Genomic DNA, 18,370 nt, shown 5'->3' with positions numbered 1-18,370 from the left:
GCAAATCCTAGCGCGTTTTCATCATCATCTTCCCGGTCAGGAAGTTGTATGATATGAGCTTGCAAACGGTCAAGCAAACGATCAGCTTCCGTGACTGCAATTGGGCGTAGAGCCGGGGTCTGTATAACTGTTACTCTCGGTTGCAAACTGGATTTTGTCGGTTCCGGTTTCTTCTTCCAGAGATCTGAGATAGAGGGTTGGGACTTTGCAGCCTTCTTCCTCCTTTGTGTATCTTTACATGATATCTTGCCACGGTGTATTTTGTCGAGTGCAGCAGGTACTGCGGCTCCAACGTTGATCCATTCTTCGCAATCTGGACAGTGAACGCAACCATCATTTCGTGTCTATACATTGATGCGGTCAAATTGATAATGAAATTATCGTGAGGCGTACCTGATATGTTATTGTCATTGGGAGCAAAAGCGGAGAAAGAACTCGAAAATATTTTTACAGCCGGTAACTCAGTACTGACTAATCCTGCCGATATCCGGCAGCATGCCATTGGCGCTTCGAGCCTTCGACATCGTTTTGACTGCTTTTCCGGCACTCTTTGGGTTATGTGAGGTCATTACCATGCATATATCAGCTGAAATAAACATCTCTAGCGGTATCTAGGTTCTCTGGATGATATTTTACAAGAGGGGGGCAAAAAAATTTTAAGGACCTTTTGGACCGACCGACCGACCAACCCGATGTGCCGGCTTGCCGGGCCGCAACCCCCTTGTATTGACTTCTTATATTTATACTAAACTACGACTATTCTAAGTAATTTCCGTACAATCATTTTCTTACCAATCTCTTACTCAGCATGCCGGACTGCCGAATTGCCAGAATCATCTCGCACTTTCCCACAGTTCTCACCACGGGATTGTTACAATACAATGTGTAAATCGTTCCAATAAAATTACAGTGTGCATGGAGAACAAAACTATGACATCACGAAATCTAATCATGCCTTGGCCTCAACAGGTACGTCGTCGTCTGGTTGGATAATTCATGTCAGATAAACCTTTTTGTAAAGGCAAGTAAACTCACCCTTGGCTGGTGCATCTTCAGGTACAGGTGAAGCGGCTAAGACCGCCGTATTGATAAGGTCCTACACGAACCCAGGATCAGCCCAGAGATTACAAGCAAACATACGACGGTCTCACCAAAAGGCTCTTCGGTACAGCACCTATCGACGTCCCTATCTTGTTTCCGTCTTTGAACGCGAGGAAAGTAGGCATCTAACTGAGGTATCAGACGGAAAGTTCGAAAAAAATAGCATCAGCTACGTACCGAAGAAACCTGGACCTCGTCCAAAATATCGGGTTGCTCGTCGGCATCGACGGTATAGAATTCGACGCCGGCAAATTCAGGCTTGTCGGCAAGTTTCTTGAAGACAGGTCCAATCATTTTGCAGGGACCACACCAAGTCGCCCAAAAGTCTATGACTACGGGTTTCGGACCGTCAATCTGCAAGTCATGATTAGGCATTGACAGCAAATATGAGGTATGTCCTCACGATTTTCCTGAAATCGGCGAGGGAGTTAATTGCTTGGGGCGCCATTGAGGGAAGTTGTGGTGATATTGGTGTTGGGTGGTGTGTGGGTATTGTAGGAATGATGTCAGTTTGTCGCGGATTTCTATACTCCCATCCCGCCGGCTTGGTGAGCGATCACGCGATCTTAACGTTCTGACAAATCGTTTGTAAGCAGTCAATCATCCATCATGCATCGGATTCCGGGTCGGGTAGGGCCCCTTCAGTCAGCCCGGAGGGTTGATTGTCAATGGCTGAGCAGACCCGGAACTTGGTGGAGAAGATTCAAGAAACAGACGCGAAGTGATGACGTACTACATAAGGAGTCATCACGTGCAAACGGTGCCACCCAAAAAAATTTAATTTAAAATATTAAATAAGAACGATTAAGATATTACGTGAAAAGATAAGATAAGATAAGCCTATACTTATGCAATGGCTGTTTTTACCCCCAATGGAGGAGAATGGGGTAAAATAGGCTATCTCGGATGAATATTAGCCCCGAAGCAGCCAGTTCAGTTGGTTCCTACTTCATAACCGTCTTTTTACTGATTTTTGCCAACTTCGGTCTTCAAAGCTTCACGAAGGGATTGGGTCACTGGGTGAAGATCGAGTAAATTCACATGGTTTTGGCGCGACGTGCTGGAAGACTGAAGCTCGGATGTATATTTCTTGCACCATTCACAGTTTGATTATGGGCAAGATAAGTTCTTGTGGATTGACATACACGTCAGGAGTAAATTCTCATGATTGGACTCGGATACTGGCGTCTGACTTAACTCTGGTGACATGCCTAGCACATTCTTCTTTCACAATCAGTGCACTTCTCGCAGTCTTAAGAAGGTCATATATCTCTCAATTTGGAAAGATGGCACGACACCCACTTGAATGTACTTATCTCATTATTGCTGGCGCTTTCCCTTTCAAGTTACCGGCATGGCGGGTTTCGCGGCCAACTTTTTATGAAGACGCCCGTTGCTCAACTACTCACTCATCACTATCTCACATGTATCGGAATTCAGACGAATGCTTCTGAATGATTAAATCAAGGACTCAACCGTGTTGCACTATGACGGCTGCCATCAAGAGACTCGGGGTGATGGTACGTCCTTGCACTCTGCTTGATTAATCTGATGAACACGCTTAACGTTCCTCATTTTCATCCTTCGTCCGGATCTACGAATTTCCTGTACAAGTAGGTGCAACCCATTAAAGCGGGCTCCGAAACGGAAAGCCGCGCTCATTTGTACCGCTGTCGCTCGTTAACGGTTTCATTGGAGGACAGCCAGCCCAGAACCTGTGTAGCATCAGACGCACGAACAGCATAGCTAGAACATTGCATTAATAGGTCTATTGTTTTAGTATAAGAATTATCAAATCATCTGTACCTGTATCAAGCTATCGTATGCTCCTTCTACTGATTAGGTCGCTCTAAAATCGTATAACACCCCTCCTACATAGGGTCGGGAAAGCGACCTCGACCTTCGACTTCACCGCCAGGTGATCGATGATGACATTGTTCCCGTAGTTTATGGCCTCGAGATGCACGGTATGTAGGTGAGTAAACCTCTGATCCGCTAGAATCGAATCGAGAGTATTCCACCATGACGCCTCTTCCGAACCAGACGCCAAAGGAAACCTCATTGGAAACGACAAGGTTACGGTCCCGATGGAATTGCCAGCCTGAACGTTACGAAAGGTGTATCCCCACCACAACACGATTTGATGCACATGGACCCAGTGGTCATGCCGAGCATTGATTGTAAGATGGACATGACGAAATCGTCCAATTTCCGGGACAGAGACAGTGCCGGAGTCAGCACTAACTAGAAGTAGACTGTAAGGACGACGTGGCAAGGATACGATTGAATGCGCGGGATTAACTCACGAGAAAAATGGGCGCCTTCCCAATGACATTGAAATGTGTCAATACTAGGAAACCTGCGGTCGATGGCGCGGCAATATGCTGCTAGCTCATCCCAGTGTTCAACGGCGACCCGGAAAGTCGCTAGGTGAGGTAAGGTCGACGATATAGGTTTTAGGATCCCACGCATTAACCTGTGGCATAGTTGAGAGAGAGCTGAAAGGAATGAAATCGACGGCAAGAGGACGCTCGGTGGAACAGGTCTCCCAACTATGCCATTATATTCTTCCCAGTCACGGATGTGCAGCTTCTTGACAGGCGACCCCTCAAAGAGGGACAATACCGTCCGAGGATGGAGAAGGTCACTGATACGGGAAAACCTGACCTCTACAAGGTTTGGAGCACGAACTGCGGTGCGAAGCATATTCTCCATGTCGTGACTGGGTTCCCATGGTGAGAAATTGAAGTCGATGAAGAGGGTGTTCAGGTTCAACAGTGTCGGGAAGAGGGCTGTGAGGCTGTGTATAGAATGCAGCGTGCCGGGGTAGTCAGCCCGTCCCAAGGAAGTCTCTTCGCTGATCGACAAGTGCTGCAAACACTCGGCGACGTGCGGCGTTGAGATGAGGGATTGGCAAAACATCGGGACAATGACGCTAGAGGGCTGGAGGTCGATACTGATGTGACGGAAAATATGACGCTGGCTTGACTGTGTCCAACTGTGGCATACTGTGGAACACGCGCGAAGCGACTGAGTATCGTCTTGGAGGTAGTCGATTATTTGATCTATTAGTTCTTGAGGAAGGACGGGCATGGCTAGGGGCACAAGGCACCGCGCACGGCTGGGTCGGGAGTCTAGGGCAGACACTGTTAAGCATTTGGATCGTTTGATGGATATCAGGCTTACTGTACTGGGTGAGAGGTGCGGTAAATGTCGAGTCAAAGCTCCGAAGTCGAATGGATGGCTGGTAAAGGCTGGTAGTCGCTCTTCTGCTAAAATTTTATGAAGAGGACCGTGTTGGAACAAGTTTAAAGGGAAGATGGCGTTGCCGCTGAAATCAATGATGGCGAAGATGATGAGGCCGCCCTGATTATATCAACACGATGATTGAAAATCTTTGCACATAGGGGCTGACTTGGCACAGCCATCACAGCTAGCGCTCCGAAGATTGAAAAAAAAAATTGCTTTAGAAAGATGTAGCCAAAGAAAAGGCGCCGATCCGGGTCCGAGTTCCAGCCTGGCCTTTATATGACAGTCAGATTATATGTAAAATCAGCAGTGGTCATCGTCCTGGTGTCGCGGAGACGAACATAATGGCGAGAGGGCGGCGGCATCAAGTTGATTCCACCGCGTCAAGTAATATTCCAGAAGGCATGGATGATCCTGTCAGTGCGCTCCTGGTATTTTACGAAAGCGTCGTTCGGGTCCGGAGGAATGGCCCGCTGTTTTTTTGACTAAATCCAGGTCTGGAAACATGGCAACGACCAAAGACGGAGAAGAGCAGAGTCCACCGACGAGAAAGACGAGATAAACGCGAGGACTTCGAAGGATCAATCATCAAGGAGCACGAAAATATAAAAGGTTTTCGGTCGCCCTAGATACGATCGTGACTTGGACATCCCTCGCTCACCGTGTCCGCCAGAAGAACAACTACGGACGATCCGTAATGTAACAGCTCGTTGATGTACACATTAATTTCAGGAATTATCACCGGGTATACAATGCACAGAATCAGTACAGCTCAAAATTGCTAATCTCACCCAGCTTCAGATGCAGTCCTCACGTTTCATCGTATAATGCACAGAAATAGCAATATCTAAAAAGAAGAGATTCCAACTTTCGGGGACGCGGGCCATCATGGGGGAAGACTGTTACGTGTCCGCAGTGGTGATCAGGCAACTGTTGACCATTTTTTTCCCTAGGGTTACTTCAGAAAATTTTGCTTGTAAAAAAAGATGATGGCGACGGTACGTACTCGATTTCACAGACAGAATCGTCTCGCCTCGGCCAGGGTGAGCGAGACAGTGAAATTCTGCTACAAACACGAGAGAAAATGATTTGGGTAGCCAAATATTTGTATAAAACCGAAGTGAAGCGTACACGTAGTCGGCCAGCGCCAGTATTGATATAACTTGATGTAGGGCATCGCAGTTGGGAAAACTTCGGTGAAACTGAAAGCAAATGATGTCGGTGATCGTTTTGGGTATCGTGGGAACGTTTTCCTTTTTCTCCATGTTGCGTCTTGCTCTCCACCATTTGCCGACCAACCGTATCACCTATCGTTCACTTTCCACCGGCCTCATTTCTCGCACCGTACGCGTCGAATCACTTGCAGAAGGTTACAATGTCAGCAGAACCATCGCCGCCATCAAAGCGAACCCGGCAGAATCGGTAACTGTCGCCAAGGATCACCTACTTGTCCGGTTCTTCAACGAGGACATGGCCAAGCATTGTGTCGCGTCTGGGAGCAGAATATCGGGAACAGTGACCAGAATGGATGATGCTCTATCACCCCCGTTGTCTGCCGTCGATGTAGCGAAACTTGGGAAACTGGGAATGTCTCGGTCGTTGGCGATGACAGACATACCAGAGGAAGTTCAAGAAGAGAACGTCCTAGAAATCCTTGCTCGGCATGGCGTGCTACAGTCTTGGATCTTTGACTCGCCGAACAGGACGGCTACAGCGCGTTACTTCGATATGCACCAAGCATTCAAGGTGCATTTCGCCGTCTTATTCATGCCTTTTCCCGCTAAACTTTTCTTTTCTGTTACAGGCCTGGGTAGACCTAAGAGACAACGGCATCAACGTATCCTTCCTAACGAATCCAGACGGATACATCTTCCCTCAGTGTTTCCCAGCGGATGAGGCCGACCGAGGGAGGGTCAAATGTCGCGTCAAAATTTCCGGCATCAAGGATCCCAGAATCATCTTGTCCCTGCGCTCATGGATAGTGGAATTTGAGAATGATCAAAGTCCAGTACTTTCTATGTCAATGTCGAAGGAACAAGGAGTATGCCCTTTCTCTCGCGTTGCGTCTACGAAAGTCCCTAATATTCTGGGTGATCTAGACCGCGCTCCTGCAGTTTGTATCTTCGGTATTTGCGCAAAGATTCTCCAACATGTGGGCGTCCAGGGCACTCGAGTTGGGCGTTAAGATGTCGGTGGAACCTCTCCCGTCAGTGATACATCGATGTCTTGTCACGGCTATAGCATTGGGCGCGCAACGAACAGTTACGATAAATCTACCGGCCGAAAGGGATCTGAGCCACTCAATCGATTATCTCCACTTTTTCAAACGAATTGGCACCATTATTCCGGAGTCTAGGTATTTTCTTGTCCCCTTCTGCCTTGATTCCTCTGGATTGATAATAAATGACGCGTAGAGATCAATTTGCTTCTCCTGTTCGTGAATTACGTGTTTCGTACGAAAAGGTCTCTTCCGCTATGCGATGCATTCTTGTCCTGGCCGGTCTCGAAGTCGTAGGAAGCAAGTGTCCCAAGCTGCCTGACTTTGAGGGAGCTAGTATCAATTTTTTGGGAGCCCCTCTGAACGCGACTGCCGTATCCCCTAGTTTATGGCAATAATGCTGGAGATATTCTCTCCTTTGGGGAAATATGCACGTTATCGAAGCACTTATTGCTGCAGCATTCGTAAGTGGCTATGCACTTTTATGCCTTCGTTAGATCTGACTTCTTGGATGGTTTAGCTTATGCAAAACGATGCCCTTCTGTGTCTGGGTTCGGTTTGAAGTGGTCTCGTCTCGAAACAGCAGACACTTGATAACTGCATCCAAGCTGGAAAGCATATACGTCAACGAGGCGACGTGAAGAGGACGATAATGGCAGGTAGTCGTCACGTAGTAGTACTAAGACGTAAAAGAAGATGTAACGTTTTTCTTACAGGTACAAGTATTGGCTACTTATTCATTTCTGAAACCCGAAAGTTCATGTAAAGCGCAAGCTTCGAATGCAAATCCCTCGATTATTCATCGCTGTCGAATCCATCCTCGTCTTCGTCGTCCGTGCTAACTTCCCCCGCGTACAAACCGAGTATGCGAATCGCCGCTTTAGCCATGGCTTTGTCCCAATGGGCATCCCAATACTCGTGAGCACCTGAATGCAACCCCGCCGATTCATCTTGCGGACGAATAGTTCGCCTTCACTTTCCCCCTCAGCCCAAGTGACTGAATGTCCGCGTCAATTGCGATCCATTCGCTTCTGCTCCGAACTTCTGCAACAATGCTCAGCTCCCGATACATCCACGCGATGTGGTCCTCAATGCCGGTGCTTTCATCGTAGATATCATCGTCATCCTCTTCGTCGATGATGTTGAAGGGGAAGCAGGCATCTGTGAACATATCCTCACTGGCGGTTGTCAGACACTTAAAGCATTGCAGTATCGACGTGAACGTACTGGGCATACTCCTCCACTTCTTCCACTGTCCGAGCACACAAAACCAAGCACTCGGAGATGCGCTTCAAGTTGGTTCCATCCTTCTCATGAGGTACCATAGGTCTGTGAACCAATCTGTCATGGCATCGACTACAACGTCCAGCGCCGCACTTTGGTCTCCACAGCTGTCTCTAGGATCTTCATTGGCGGCCCTGATGAACCTTTCTGCGTCCCTTTCAAGGGCAAGCTCGTGCTTTCGGTATTCAGTGGGATCGTGCTTTCGGGGCATCGTTTGGAGAGAAGATAGAGGCTGCTCTGGAGCGACCGTGTCATGTCATGCTTAAATACTGGAAATGCAAGAACCTAGCCTGGGAAATAGGAAGTCGCGTTACGTCGGCGATGTCGTCCTTTGTTCTCGAAAGCGAGCAAGAATACAATGAATGTCATTCAGGTAAGGCCGTGACTGCAGGAGGAGCCTGACCAAGCCGACAGAACGGTACAGGGTAATCGGGGGCCCAGGTTGGGGATCTGCTCATGTGCCGATGCGGAGAATTCGAGACGTACTTAAGACTTTCAACCTCGCTTCTGAAGACGACAGTCCTCTTCAAAAGTAGTACAGTAATCTTAAACCAACTGGAACTGCCTTTGATGCTGGGTTTGGCGCGGTTCGCGGTGTGCACTGTATCCATATTGTCAACGATGGGTGCATAAGGAATGACACAAGTTCCGCCCTACGCACTGTATGGGTACGTGGAAAAACAATCGGCGTCAGATTCGTCGCAATGCATGGACTTTGATAATCACCTCGAGGTCCTTGTAGCTGCAGAAGGACATGAGCATGAGGTTATTCATCTTCTCGAAGGACTTGTCATCCCTTCCCAAAGTATTCTTAGATGCCGAAGTTTATAGACAAGGCCGTGATCATTGACTAACACAGCGGACCGCGTGAATAGTTTTCAGAACAAAGGTTGCTGATGAAGAGAACAAGCTGAAGTTGATAATGCTCAGTGCGGTACATTTGCCATCCAATTTTCATGTTATGCTGAAATCAACTTTGAGTCAACTTGAATACAAAAGCATGGAAGAGAAGATGTGCATGTACCACTCAATCTTACTCTTCCGGCTTCTGACATAAGTTGAGAGTGGAAGATAGAGATGGAATCCGCATTGCCGAGTGAAGCACAAAGGAGAGTCCAGGAGCAATTCGGCCAGTTCACTGGGGGCTAGAAGTATAAAACTTTCACTGCTCGGTAATGCGATTCTGTTGAAGGAACGTAATTACTGAAAGAGATATAGAATGAGCTCTCTTACTAAGAGAACTGAATCGATTAGAAAATACGCTCAGCCGTAATCATGTGTCCGTGCGACTTCCTTTTCTATCAAATATTTCTTTCTTTGACCAGTGACATCAGATCCGCCTATTGGTATGGTTAGCTGAGCTAAAAAAAACTTTGTAATGCTACTTTAATGCCCTCTGATGGTCAGGCTTGTCCGATGGCTTTGCAATGCCCCTCGGGTGTTGTTCGGGAGGCAAAATTCCGAAGCCGAGTCAAACCGTGGGAGCCCTTTCCCTTTACTGGCCTCAGCGTTGAACCCGTTATTGCTGGCTTACTTCTCTCCACTTTACCTGAATGTGAGTAGACTGAACTCTGGTGCAGCAAGACAAGGAGGCTGCCAACATGTGCCTATATCACTTCCGGTATGTCTCCGGTTTTCGCATCTGCCTAATTCGTCGGTGACGGCAGACAGCAACCTGAAATTGTATAGACAACCTGCCGACATACGTCAACAAGACAGTACACGATATTACAAGCAAGAAGCAAGGACGTGGCATCGCGACAGTGGAATATGGAGTTATTATATGCAGCAAAGAGTCTCGTTGAAGTGCTAGGGATACCAGAATAATCCCAGTCAAGCTAGTCTAGAGGTATGCACTTTATCACTTTTTGGAAGGTCCAGTCTGTCTAATCTAGAGCAGCGGATCTACAGGTCATCGTGTACAGTAGCCTTGCTACTCGTTACCGAGAGTCGTACACGGACGACGGAGATCTATCGCTCCATCGAGGAAACAGGACATGAAGATGCCTTGCCGCTGTCGCTGCTCTTTTTCTGCTGGTGCTTAGAATCCATGTTGGAGGTGGATGGACCTGACTAGATGCTATTATATCAGCTCGGTGAGTTCATACGTCATTTCAAGGTTTGCCCTTCATTAATTGCAATTCGAAAGATCTCTCACGTAGCCCGGTGCTATGGCCGTGACCAATCCCAACATCCCCGAATCATTCACCTATATACTCAGAGAGAACTCTGCATAAATCACCCTAGAATCCTCGTCGACCTTCATCCGGTACGCGTGAATTGAACGATTAATACGGCGCGACAACTTTGCTGTCCACGTGCAAAGTACCCTTGCCACGGCATCCATCCATTTTCCGCAGGAACAGACCTACACAAGCGTCCCCATACCGATCCCTCTGCTCTGGCCGCAAAAATTCGATACAAATGCTTACGCGTTTCTTGGCCCGTACCATCACGCTGTCGGCATCATTCCACAGAATATCGTCTGACGCATCAAACGGTTTGGAATCAGATACCCGCAAGACGAGCTCCACTTCTTCCAACGTGGCAGACGATGTTCCACCAAAAATGCAGGCTACGCAGGCCAAAATTGGCCGTGAGTACACCGAGCAGCGGAGGACGCATTTGACACGCGGGATACCGCTGACATCGAGTTCGCCTTGTCGTGGCGTGGCTGCTTATCACTGTCATCAATCTGCGAAGAATGCAAGCGAAACGTCATACCGAGTGCTAGCAGATGCAGTTCCAGTTCCTCCAATATGCCCTTCGTTGTCGCCAGCAACTTCAAAAGAGCTGGGAGATACGCTGTGGTCGTCATCCAGAATTGAAGTCGCCTGAGATGGCCGACGTTGATGGTGGACGAAATACCTAGCACCCCATCGACGAACTGGTTGGTTTCACCTTCTCCTGTCCGCAGGGACAGATCTAGAATGGTGCATCGTTGAAATGGGGCCATGCTGGACGGCAGGATCGTTTCAATACAACTGTCTGAAAATTGCACGCTTCGGATCTCCGTACTGCGGGCAAACAGTTCGAAGAATTCTTCTGATGTCTTGAACATCATCCCGTCAAACGAAATGTTTTGGAACTGAGACCGTGAAAGTGCCCTCGTCAAGGCATTGCCTATGAAGTCCGGGGATGTCCACGCGATCGAGAGAGATTCGATGTTGGGCAGCTGCTCGAGAATCTGGGGGATGATTTCTTTGTCCGAGTCGTGGATGCGGAGACTCTTCACGTAGGACGCTATCTGGGATGAGCTGGAGACGAGACGAAGCAAGGATGGATACGGTGCTGCGTGGGTTGCATAGCAGTGTGAACCGGAGAGTGTGATTTCGGCGAAAAGACGCTTCTGGGATGACCATCGCAGCGCCCGGTTAGCGAGGCTACATGCCATGAGGGTTTGCCTGTCGTTGCGGCATTCCTCGATAATCGCGTCTAACAGCTCGTTTGGCAGCATGGGGAATACTTGGTCAGAAAGGAAGGGAATGCCTTGAAGAATCTAGTGGGTGAACGCTATAGTTGGAGATTGTACGGCTTTGAACCTGACGCTTATGTTCCCACAGATTCACTCATTTTTGTGCCATGTTCTATTACGATGATGGTCATGGACATATTCCATACAAGACGTCAGGCCCAGGAAGACGTCTTCAACTCGAAGGAATGCGCAAATGACCACCTTCAAGCTGCCACCCGCTTATGGAGCAGGCTTACCCGTAGTACGGATTCTCCCCTCTCCGCTCTCGATGATGAAAGCAGACGTGCATGATGTTGAACCACCTGATATCTGCTGACGCATACAAAGATGTGCTTCGCTGAGTCGGACTTTCGGGAGATCTGAGTATGACTCTCGTGCGCTTGCTCGTGATGTTGCTATGGAAGAATACCCTCATGAGTAGGGGAGGAAAGCAGGAGACTGTATAGGGGAGGCTTAGGGAACTAGAGCACCCACGAATCACGCTGTCAAGGGTGCCTTCTCGTTGGGAGCAGATGGAACGTCGTCAGTGTTCAATGAATAAGTACTCCAACAAGTTTCTAGGGCCTGGGATTTCACAAAGTCACGATGAGCACCTGCCCTTGCGCAGTGCGCGCCGAGCGTTTTTGTCCATCCTTGTATCAGACTCCTGCCTTCTACTTGCAACAGAACTGCCATCGCATTATCATCCAAAGGCCTCCCTATTCGAGGAGTCTTTCCTGTACGGCTCAGCACATTGGCTTTCACTCTGTGCAATCGGTAGAGCTTGACCATAATATGGCCAAGACTCGTCAAGGACGGACCCAACAGTAGGTTATAACCCTCTTTCAATATTTACGCACATCTTAATATTGTGTTTGAAAGCTATCATCCTTTCTCGTCGGCGTTGGGTGTCAAAAAATCATCGGTAGCTGTATGCACGATACCACGATTTTCGACTCGAACTCATTCTCGAAGAAGAGAAGAATACATCTGTAGCCTTTCAATTACACAGCTTCTTGTTGCTGTGCCAGCGTCATCTTGCGCTGCAGTGCCCATTACCTCGTGGACCAGGAACTGGTATCTTGAATCAATCGCACGTTCCATAGCTCCGGTATCTGTATCCTCTGTCTGCACGGCAGTCGAGTATGTATTATTCTCGGGGCAGCGGATAGTGTCCTTGCACGGTACTACTATCCCGACAGCGATACGACGCTACGAAATGGAATTAGGTGGCCGTGTGACGGGGTCTACACTGTGAGTAGCGTTATCCTTGTTACCCCTCTTAGCTTACATTCAATTATTAGCAAATTGCTGTGTCCAGGCAGGCTCAGGCATTTCTGGATCCTTGAACGCTGCGATTATCAAGCGGCGTAGTAGTACTAGCTTGCTTTCCTTATCAGGATATGTGGTTAGGAAACCGCGGACGTGTCGCGTATGTGCCTATTACGTTCCCGAAAATATGGCTTATGAAACTGTGTTTTATCATAGCTTACGACTCGCGGCAAACGGAGTAATTGCTGTATCATCAGCACAGCTTTCTTCCTCTCCATACTTATAGACACCGGAAGCAGACGCGCTACCTTTTCAAATGCCGGTTATTTATTTGAAGAGGCATGGGTACTACACCCTGTTGGCTCGCTCTATCTATTGTGTGTATATGTACCTGTGTAGGCGCCACCGGGTCAGCGCTTACCTTAGTTTTGGCTCTCTGAGTGACTCGGAGGTCTAGGTCTCTTGGAGTCATTTAGCGGCGTCGCAAGTCCGGGCGCAGCACATTGATACTTATCTGTTGAAACCGCTGGTACTCGGCCAGCACTGATACAGTCAGAAACTTTGTCAGGTCTCGAGGACTCCATGACGGTCGGAGACGGAAGTTCGAGCACTGCACTGCGTCGTGATTCTCAACTGTAGAAGGTTGCTGAGCTGTTCATGCTGCATAATCAAGACGAGGTGTACCCTGATTTCGCTGGTGGCGTACTAAGCAAGCCACAGGCGACAAAACACGAAAGCGACGATGATCCGCAAAGTGGTAAGCTATTAATACACGCTTAGGATAGGCAAGATTTTACAACGGCGCCCATTTGTTTATAGTAAATTCACCGGGCCCTAGGTTCAGCATCAAGTGTCACGAACACTGATAGAGGAATGATTGTGTACTGCTTCCTGCTGCACAGCGTAAGATCTTCTGCCGCCTCGACCTTTGAAAGCAATGAAGTTCTTGAGGGTCCTCGTACATGTAAGATCTCGATCATTGTTTTGTGTGTATTTCATTGATATGGACCGCGGCTGAACAGGGTAATATCATGATGATGATGCATGATGCGCGCGCGATTTACAATTGGGTTATATATATTTATATATATCCGAATGCCTTTAAAACCTAAAGCGTGGATTCAGTATCCGACTACGACTGTCGCCTTCAATATGGATTCGGCGAACCTCTTCGGTTCTGGCCTTCGATCCATTCACCGTTTTCTACTTGCTTTGTTGGGCCGATACTTCCTTGCGGCATCACGACAGTGGTCAATACGCCCCGTGACAGACCACAGCGAAATATCTGAAAAGTTGCCTTCTCCATCCTCACAGCTTTTAATCTCCGGCCATAGTTTCGGTCCACGTGTTGAGGTACGATTCGAGAGTATCCACAGTGCCTTTGAATTCTCCGCGCGCATCAATCCCGCTCAGGCAGCTGTTGTGGACCACCTTGGAAATTCCCTTTCGTACGGAGAGCTGGATAGGCTGTCCTTACGCCTCGCCTCATATCTGAGGTCACAGGGCGTCGGTCATGGATCTCTTGTTGGCCTCGTCGTTCAGCGGTCAATTCCTCAAGTGGTTGCTATCCTTGGCGTTCTTCGCTCTGGCGCCGCGTATATACCCTTGGACGGCGACGCCATAACCGACGATACCCTGATGGGTATCATGGACAATGCTGATCCCTCCTACATATTGATATCTAAAGGGTGTATCTCTCGCGCGGGTATTTTGAGTCATCCATATGGCTGCTTAGAAGACGTCCTTGATATGATCGATCAGTCCCAAGACGTATACGCCGACGTTAGCAACCTTAGGTCCCGAAGATCTGACACAGCCTATATTATATTCACTTCGGGTATGCGCCTTGTTAAATTCTTCTATCCTATGCTCATTTTCATGACCCAAGGTACCACAGGAAAGCCTAAGGGAGTCATGGTGAGTCATTCTAATGTTGTAAATCGTGCGTCATGGTTTCTATCGTCAAACACGTCTCCCTGATCGGAATTCTAGTGCTGTCCCTGGCTCCAGGAAACCTGGGTATCAAGCCGGGAGTCAAGGTTGCGCAGCTCATGAACGTTGCCTTTGACATGTGCGCATGGGAGACCCTTGGCTGTTTGATGAACGGGGGAACTCTGTACCTGCGAGGACCGCATCGGTGCGACTGGATCAAGGTTATGAAGACGGTTGATGTCCTTATTGCTACACCTTCTATACTGGTCCCCCATGATCCGAAGGATTTCCCGAATATACGCGTCGTTGCTACTGCAGGGGAGCCATGTCCTCAGTCTTTGGCGGATAAATGGGCTATGCAGACAATATTCTATAACTGCTGTGGACCTACAGAGGTATGTGCAAGTACAACGATGATGTCAATGCCTCATACTTCTTTCCAGATCACTATTGTCAATACCATGCACCGTCACATTCCCAATACCATCCTCTCTATAGGGAAGCCGACACCTAACAACAACGTCTACATCCTGGACGACTACCTCCGGCCTGTACCTGTTGGAGTGGTTGGAATCATGTGGGCTGGCGGGGATGGTGTTTCGAAAGGGTACCTTGGATTGGATGATCTAACATCTAAGAGGTTCTTGGCAGATCCCTTCAGAGGCGGGTATGTGATGGCCCTTCCCAATCAACGCTAAGTGTTCTAATTTTAACAGGGCAATGTATAACACCGGCGACATCGGCAGATGGAGGGACGATGGCTCCATCGACCATCTAGGGCGCGTCGATGATCAAGTTAAGATTAAAGTGAGTCCGACATGCATTATGGTCAATTCTTGGCATACTAATTATGTCTAGGGATTTCGAGTTGAGCTGGATGGTGTTGGTGCTGCCATGCTTACTTGTCCCGATGTGACTAGTGCTTGCGCTGTTCTCGTCGGCGACGAGCTCTTCGGTTTCTACGCCCCTCCCTCGGTCGAGATTGCTCCTGTTCGAGATGTTGTATGCCGGATGCTGCCGCGATACTCTGTACCGTCTAAATTCATATCACTATCCTCCCTTCCCCTGACAAAGTACGTCTTTTTCTATTCCTACTTGAATCATTGCTGACTGGTTCCAAGGAACGGGAAAATAAACAAGGCCGAACTTAGAGCAATTGCTGCGCAAGGAACCTCAACACAAACATCCCAAACACGATAGCACATGCTACAAATTTACGATAGAATCGGTCATTTCTAGCCGGCTAGGACCCGGTTACCTTCGAAACTTACTGCGATCATGATATGTTCCTGCTGCCTTCCACCATGCCCTACGCCCCCACTCCATGTATCATATTTTTGACCAGCATATAGACCTCAGTGTATAGACACGGACATCAACTAGTATCTATTACTTGTATAGCATCATATATACCACTCTTGTCTTTGGAGGATTTAGGATATTACTTTACGATCTTGTATTTTGCCTGTTACACATACATACTCTTGTAGATATCTATTTGTACTTCACACATATATATGTATTCCGGTATCGTAGAGGACGCCGAGGACATCATTGTCTTGATGTGCATTCATTCAGACCATAATCGTTTGGGTTGGCTTGGGGAACAACAGTCCGATGGTTGTATCATCTTACAGGCTGCACGTCGTTAGAATCCACGAGGATTACAGGGAATGGCTTCAATTATTTACTTGACGGGCGCTAATGACACGGATCCCTAGTGCAAAATCTTCGCATTTGTGGGGTGGTAATCGACTGTTAAATGCTCCAAAAAATGGACGATTGGAAGAAATGCAACGTACGCTGGCCATAGCTGCCTCGGGAGAGAATTGGACTCCCATGTAGAACGGGAATACCGGACGGGTCCTGCTTCCGAACGCATATAACTCCATCTCTTGCTTGGCGTCCAGGAGACTGATTCGGGCCAGCTGTCATCCATAGACCCGTTTTTAAAGAACTTGAGGCATCCACCATTTCTGGGATAGACGCGAGATTTGCAAAGAGAGCTCTAGCTGCGGTATGGTACGTTCAAGTCGGGACTTCTTACATACAACGGTGATCCAAACCAATTTTTCTAGGCTCAGGAACCTTCCGATGATGCCGGCGAAGACTGCTATAGTTTAATTTCTAAACGAACACCATCGCAAACCCCTCTAAAAAAGCCGAAAGTCAGCGAAGTTGTTCGAGAATGAATGCTCACAAAACTGACATAGTTGAATATAAATATGAACCCAAGCTACCCGACAGAGAAGACCGTCGCGATTATTCACCAGTTCTGCACAGTGCACATGAAGAACGGCACGCATCTATGCACCGTAACTTTCTTTCCCTGAATCTGGCTGCCCGTTGAATCGTCCCCCCCGAATCCCAAAGTCGAAAACTGATCATGCTCTCAACTCGGGAATATTGGCGATATAACAATAAATATGAAACGGAGCTGTTAGATACGCTGTGCCGTATTCCGAGTCCGGCTACTGCTGGGCCAGGCGTAGAAATGACGAGGAACGGTGACATCACGCGACAAAGAAGCGTCCTCACGTGCAGCCACGCGCCACGACGCGTGTAATACGGTATATAAATACCCCCTTTTCCCCTTTCTTCCTTTCCTTCCTACATCCAATATCTCCCCGTCTACCCTCCTGTCCCATTTTCCTCTCTCTTCATTGAACATTGTAGACCAGTAGAATTTCAGCTTCATCTCTCGTCATCGGTAAGTCGGCGCTCTTCGCTGCAATGTTCGGTCATTCTGTACGTATCTTGAACGCACAGCTGTCCGACCCGACCCATCTATTGGCATTCGTAGAGCAACAGGAGTGCATTTCTTTCCCGGAATCTCGATTCGCAGGTAGCAGAGGCACCTTTCGAAGTCAGCCTTGAACAGCATCGGGCGCGCCAAAGCAACAGCTCGGTTCGATAGGCATATAAAATAGGATATAAGCGGGATTGAGACCTTCTACTCAGTCACAGATGAGGTATCATAACCCTGCATATATGCGCATATACTTACCAGGCTCACTCTCTATGTAGCTGGATTTGTTGCCTTTATTCAGTTGCATCTGGAGGCTTCTTGGCTTCAATGTCCTCAAGAATTGAATTACATGCCATAGATCCCGCTATCTTTCAATTGGCCGACCTGCCAGCGTCTACATCATCTCCAAGTATCATCGTAGCATTTCTCGAAAGCTCTATATACAACCCATCAAACTCTTGAAAGGCTGACCGAAGACTCTGCTTCCGGACCATGGATTTACTCGCCCTTAGACGGTAAAGATGTCAGTCCTATGGAGTAGACTTTCCTCGGTTATCAGGTTCGCGCCCCGGGCCGTGGTACGATTGCCTTCATGAAAACACCATTCAGACGGTGGTGACATTGCCTCCCCCCCAAGTATAGTCTTGGCTCCTTTCGCGTATCTTTCGATGCCGGCTTCAATACTTCTGAATGTGAACGAGCGCACATCGGGACTGCAAGATTAATTAAATGTGCCCCCAAGTCGCACCATCATTGTGAGCTCTTCTGTCTAGGAGGAATTGTCTTCTACACCGACGGCCAGCGGGGGACCGTCCTCCATTCCCCATTGACAGTGTTTGTCCTTTCTATTATGCCAAGCAGCACTTATTAATATAATGCTATCATCACAGGGTCCCGATGTCTGTTGCGACTCGGACATAGACATTATATGTATTCCTTCAGAACTGTAATGCAGAAGCCACGTATCTTAGGCAATTGCGATGGCTGACAGCATATCTGCTAGTTAGATACAAGTCATGCGCATACATAACATGATGCTCTTGATTCTTCCCGAGATGCCAGCATGCTCAATTTGAATGATGATCCCGGGTGTAACCGCTTCTCTTTCATC

General features: G+C 48.1%; 6 protein-coding genes across 6 annotated transcripts; 3 read left to right on the top strand and 3 right to left on the bottom strand.

Moving 5' to 3' along the window:
• Window positions 1-786: 786 nt before the first annotated feature.
• On the bottom strand, window positions 787-1,868 carry EV420DRAFT_1562453 (thioredoxin). Its single transcript, XM_060473899.1, has 5 exons — window positions 1,505-1,868; window positions 1,279-1,455; window positions 1,152-1,226; window positions 1,036-1,096; window positions 787-981 (listed from the first exon to the last, which is right to left on the bottom strand). The coding sequence occupies exons 1-5, from the start codon at window positions 1,547-1,549 to the stop codon at window positions 950-952; spliced, it is 390 nt and encodes a 129-aa protein (XP_060327442.1). The 5' UTR covers window positions 1,550-1,868; the 3' UTR covers window positions 787-949.
• Window positions 1,869-5,577: 3,709 nt separating this feature from the next.
• EV420DRAFT_1766647 (uncharacterized protein) lies at window positions 5,578-7,353 on the top strand. The gene is made up of 5 exons (XM_060480887.1): window positions 5,578-6,096; window positions 6,155-6,391; window positions 6,450-6,706; window positions 6,765-7,032; window positions 7,089-7,353. Exons 1-4 carry the CDS (start codon window positions 5,614-5,616, stop codon window positions 6,964-6,966), a joined length of 1,179 nt encoding a protein of 392 aa, XP_060327441.1. The 5' UTR covers window positions 5,578-5,613; the 3' UTR covers window positions 6,967-7,032; window positions 7,089-7,353.
• A 10-nt stretch (window positions 7,354-7,363) lies between these two features.
• EV420DRAFT_1646488 (uncharacterized protein) lies at window positions 7,364-7,893 on the bottom strand (the record flags this gene model as incomplete). The annotated part of the gene is made up of 3 exons (XM_060477923.1): window positions 7,364-7,483; window positions 7,545-7,746; window positions 7,796-7,893. The coding sequence occupies 3 exons, from the start codon at window positions 7,891-7,893 to the stop codon at window positions 7,364-7,366; spliced, it is 420 nt and encodes a 139-aa protein (XP_060327440.1).
• Window positions 7,894-9,848: 1,955 nt separating this feature from the next.
• EV420DRAFT_740519 (uncharacterized protein) lies at window positions 9,849-11,410 on the bottom strand. The gene is made up of 2 exons (XM_060483289.1): window positions 10,577-11,410; window positions 9,849-10,529 (listed from the first exon to the last, which is right to left on the bottom strand). The coding sequence occupies exons 1-2, from the start codon at window positions 11,307-11,309 to the stop codon at window positions 10,141-10,143; spliced, it is 1,122 nt and encodes a 373-aa protein (XP_060327439.1). The 5' UTR covers window positions 11,310-11,410; the 3' UTR covers window positions 9,849-10,140.
• Window positions 11,411-11,641: 231 nt separating this feature from the next.
• EV420DRAFT_740557 (uncharacterized protein) lies at window positions 11,642-13,119 on the top strand. Its single transcript, XM_060483290.1, has 4 exons — window positions 11,642-12,133; window positions 12,189-12,560; window positions 12,611-12,738; window positions 12,795-13,119. Exons 1-3 carry the CDS (start codon window positions 11,913-11,915, stop codon window positions 12,678-12,680), a joined length of 663 nt encoding a protein of 220 aa, XP_060327438.1. The 5' UTR covers window positions 11,642-11,912; the 3' UTR covers window positions 12,681-12,738; window positions 12,795-13,119.
• Window positions 13,120-13,730: 611 nt separating this feature from the next.
• On the top strand, window positions 13,731-15,710 carry EV420DRAFT_1274599 (AMP-binding protein; the record flags this gene model as incomplete). The annotated part of the gene is made up of 6 exons (XM_060467849.1): window positions 13,731-14,415; window positions 14,467-14,520; window positions 14,571-15,181; window positions 15,210-15,317; window positions 15,369-15,583; window positions 15,632-15,710. The coding sequence occupies 6 exons, from the start codon at window positions 13,731-13,733 to the stop codon at window positions 15,708-15,710; spliced, it is 1,752 nt and encodes a 583-aa protein (XP_060327437.1).
• Between the last annotated feature and the right edge of the window lie 2,660 nt (window positions 15,711-18,370).

Source organism: Desarmillaria tabescens (genome assembly GCF_030435595.1).
Source record: "Desarmillaria tabescens strain CCBAS 213 chromosome Unknown EV420scaffold_35, whole genome shotgun sequence".
NCBI classification, from domain to species: Eukaryota; Fungi; Basidiomycota; class Agaricomycetes; order Agaricales; family Physalacriaceae; genus Desarmillaria; species Desarmillaria tabescens.
Note: the sequence above shows the minus strand (reverse complement) of the source record. Positions and strands in the feature narration are given on the sequence as shown.

What these genes read in the sequence shown, in the direction of transcription:
- EV420DRAFT_1562453 (XM_060473899.1), bottom strand. Translation starts at nt 1,549, where the DNA reads ATGGCGCCCCAAGCAATTAACTCCCTCGCCGATTTCAGGAAAATC. An exon ending in ACGAGGTCCAGGTTTCTTCG is followed by an intron (nt 1,227 to 1,278) that starts GTACGTAGCTGA and finishes TACCTCAGTTAG; the next exon opens with ATGCCTACTTTCCTCGCGTT. An exon ending in TGAAGATGCACCAGCCAAGG is followed by an intron (nt 982 to 1,035) that starts GTGAGTTTACTT and finishes TTATCCAACCAG; the next exon opens with ACGACGACGTACCTGTTGAG.
- EV420DRAFT_1766647 (XM_060480887.1), top strand. Translation starts at nt 5,614, where the DNA reads ATGTTGCGTCTTGCTCTCCACCATTTGCCGACCAACCGTATCACCTAT. An exon ending in CAATGTCGAAGGAACAAGGA is followed by an intron (nt 6,392 to 6,449) that starts GTATGCCCTTTC and finishes TGGGTGATCTAG; the next exon opens with ACCGCGCTCCTGCAGTTTGT. An exon ending in ACCATTATTCCGGAGTCTAG is followed by an intron (nt 6,707 to 6,764) that starts GTATTTTCTTGT and finishes AATGACGCGTAG; the next exon opens with AGATCAATTTGCTTCTCCTG.
- EV420DRAFT_740519 (XM_060483289.1), bottom strand. Translation starts at nt 11,309, where the DNA reads ATGCTGCCAAACGAGCTGTTAGACGCGATTATCGAGGAATGCCGCAAC. An exon ending in ACTGCATCTGCTAGCACTCG is followed by an intron (nt 10,530 to 10,576) that starts GTATGACGTTTC and finishes GACAGTGATAAG; the next exon opens with CAGCCACGCCACGACAAGGC.
- EV420DRAFT_740557 (XM_060483290.1), top strand. Translation starts at nt 11,913, where the DNA reads ATGAGCACCTGCCCTTGCGCAGTGCGCGCCGAGCGTTTTTGTCCATCC. An exon ending in CGTCAAGGACGGACCCAACA is followed by an intron (nt 12,134 to 12,188) that starts GTAGGTTATAAC and finishes TGTGTTTGAAAG; the next exon opens with CTATCATCCTTTCTCGTCGG. An exon ending in CGTGTGACGGGGTCTACACT is followed by an intron (nt 12,561 to 12,610) that starts GTGAGTAGCGTT and finishes TTCAATTATTAG; the next exon opens with CAAATTGCTGTGTCCAGGCA.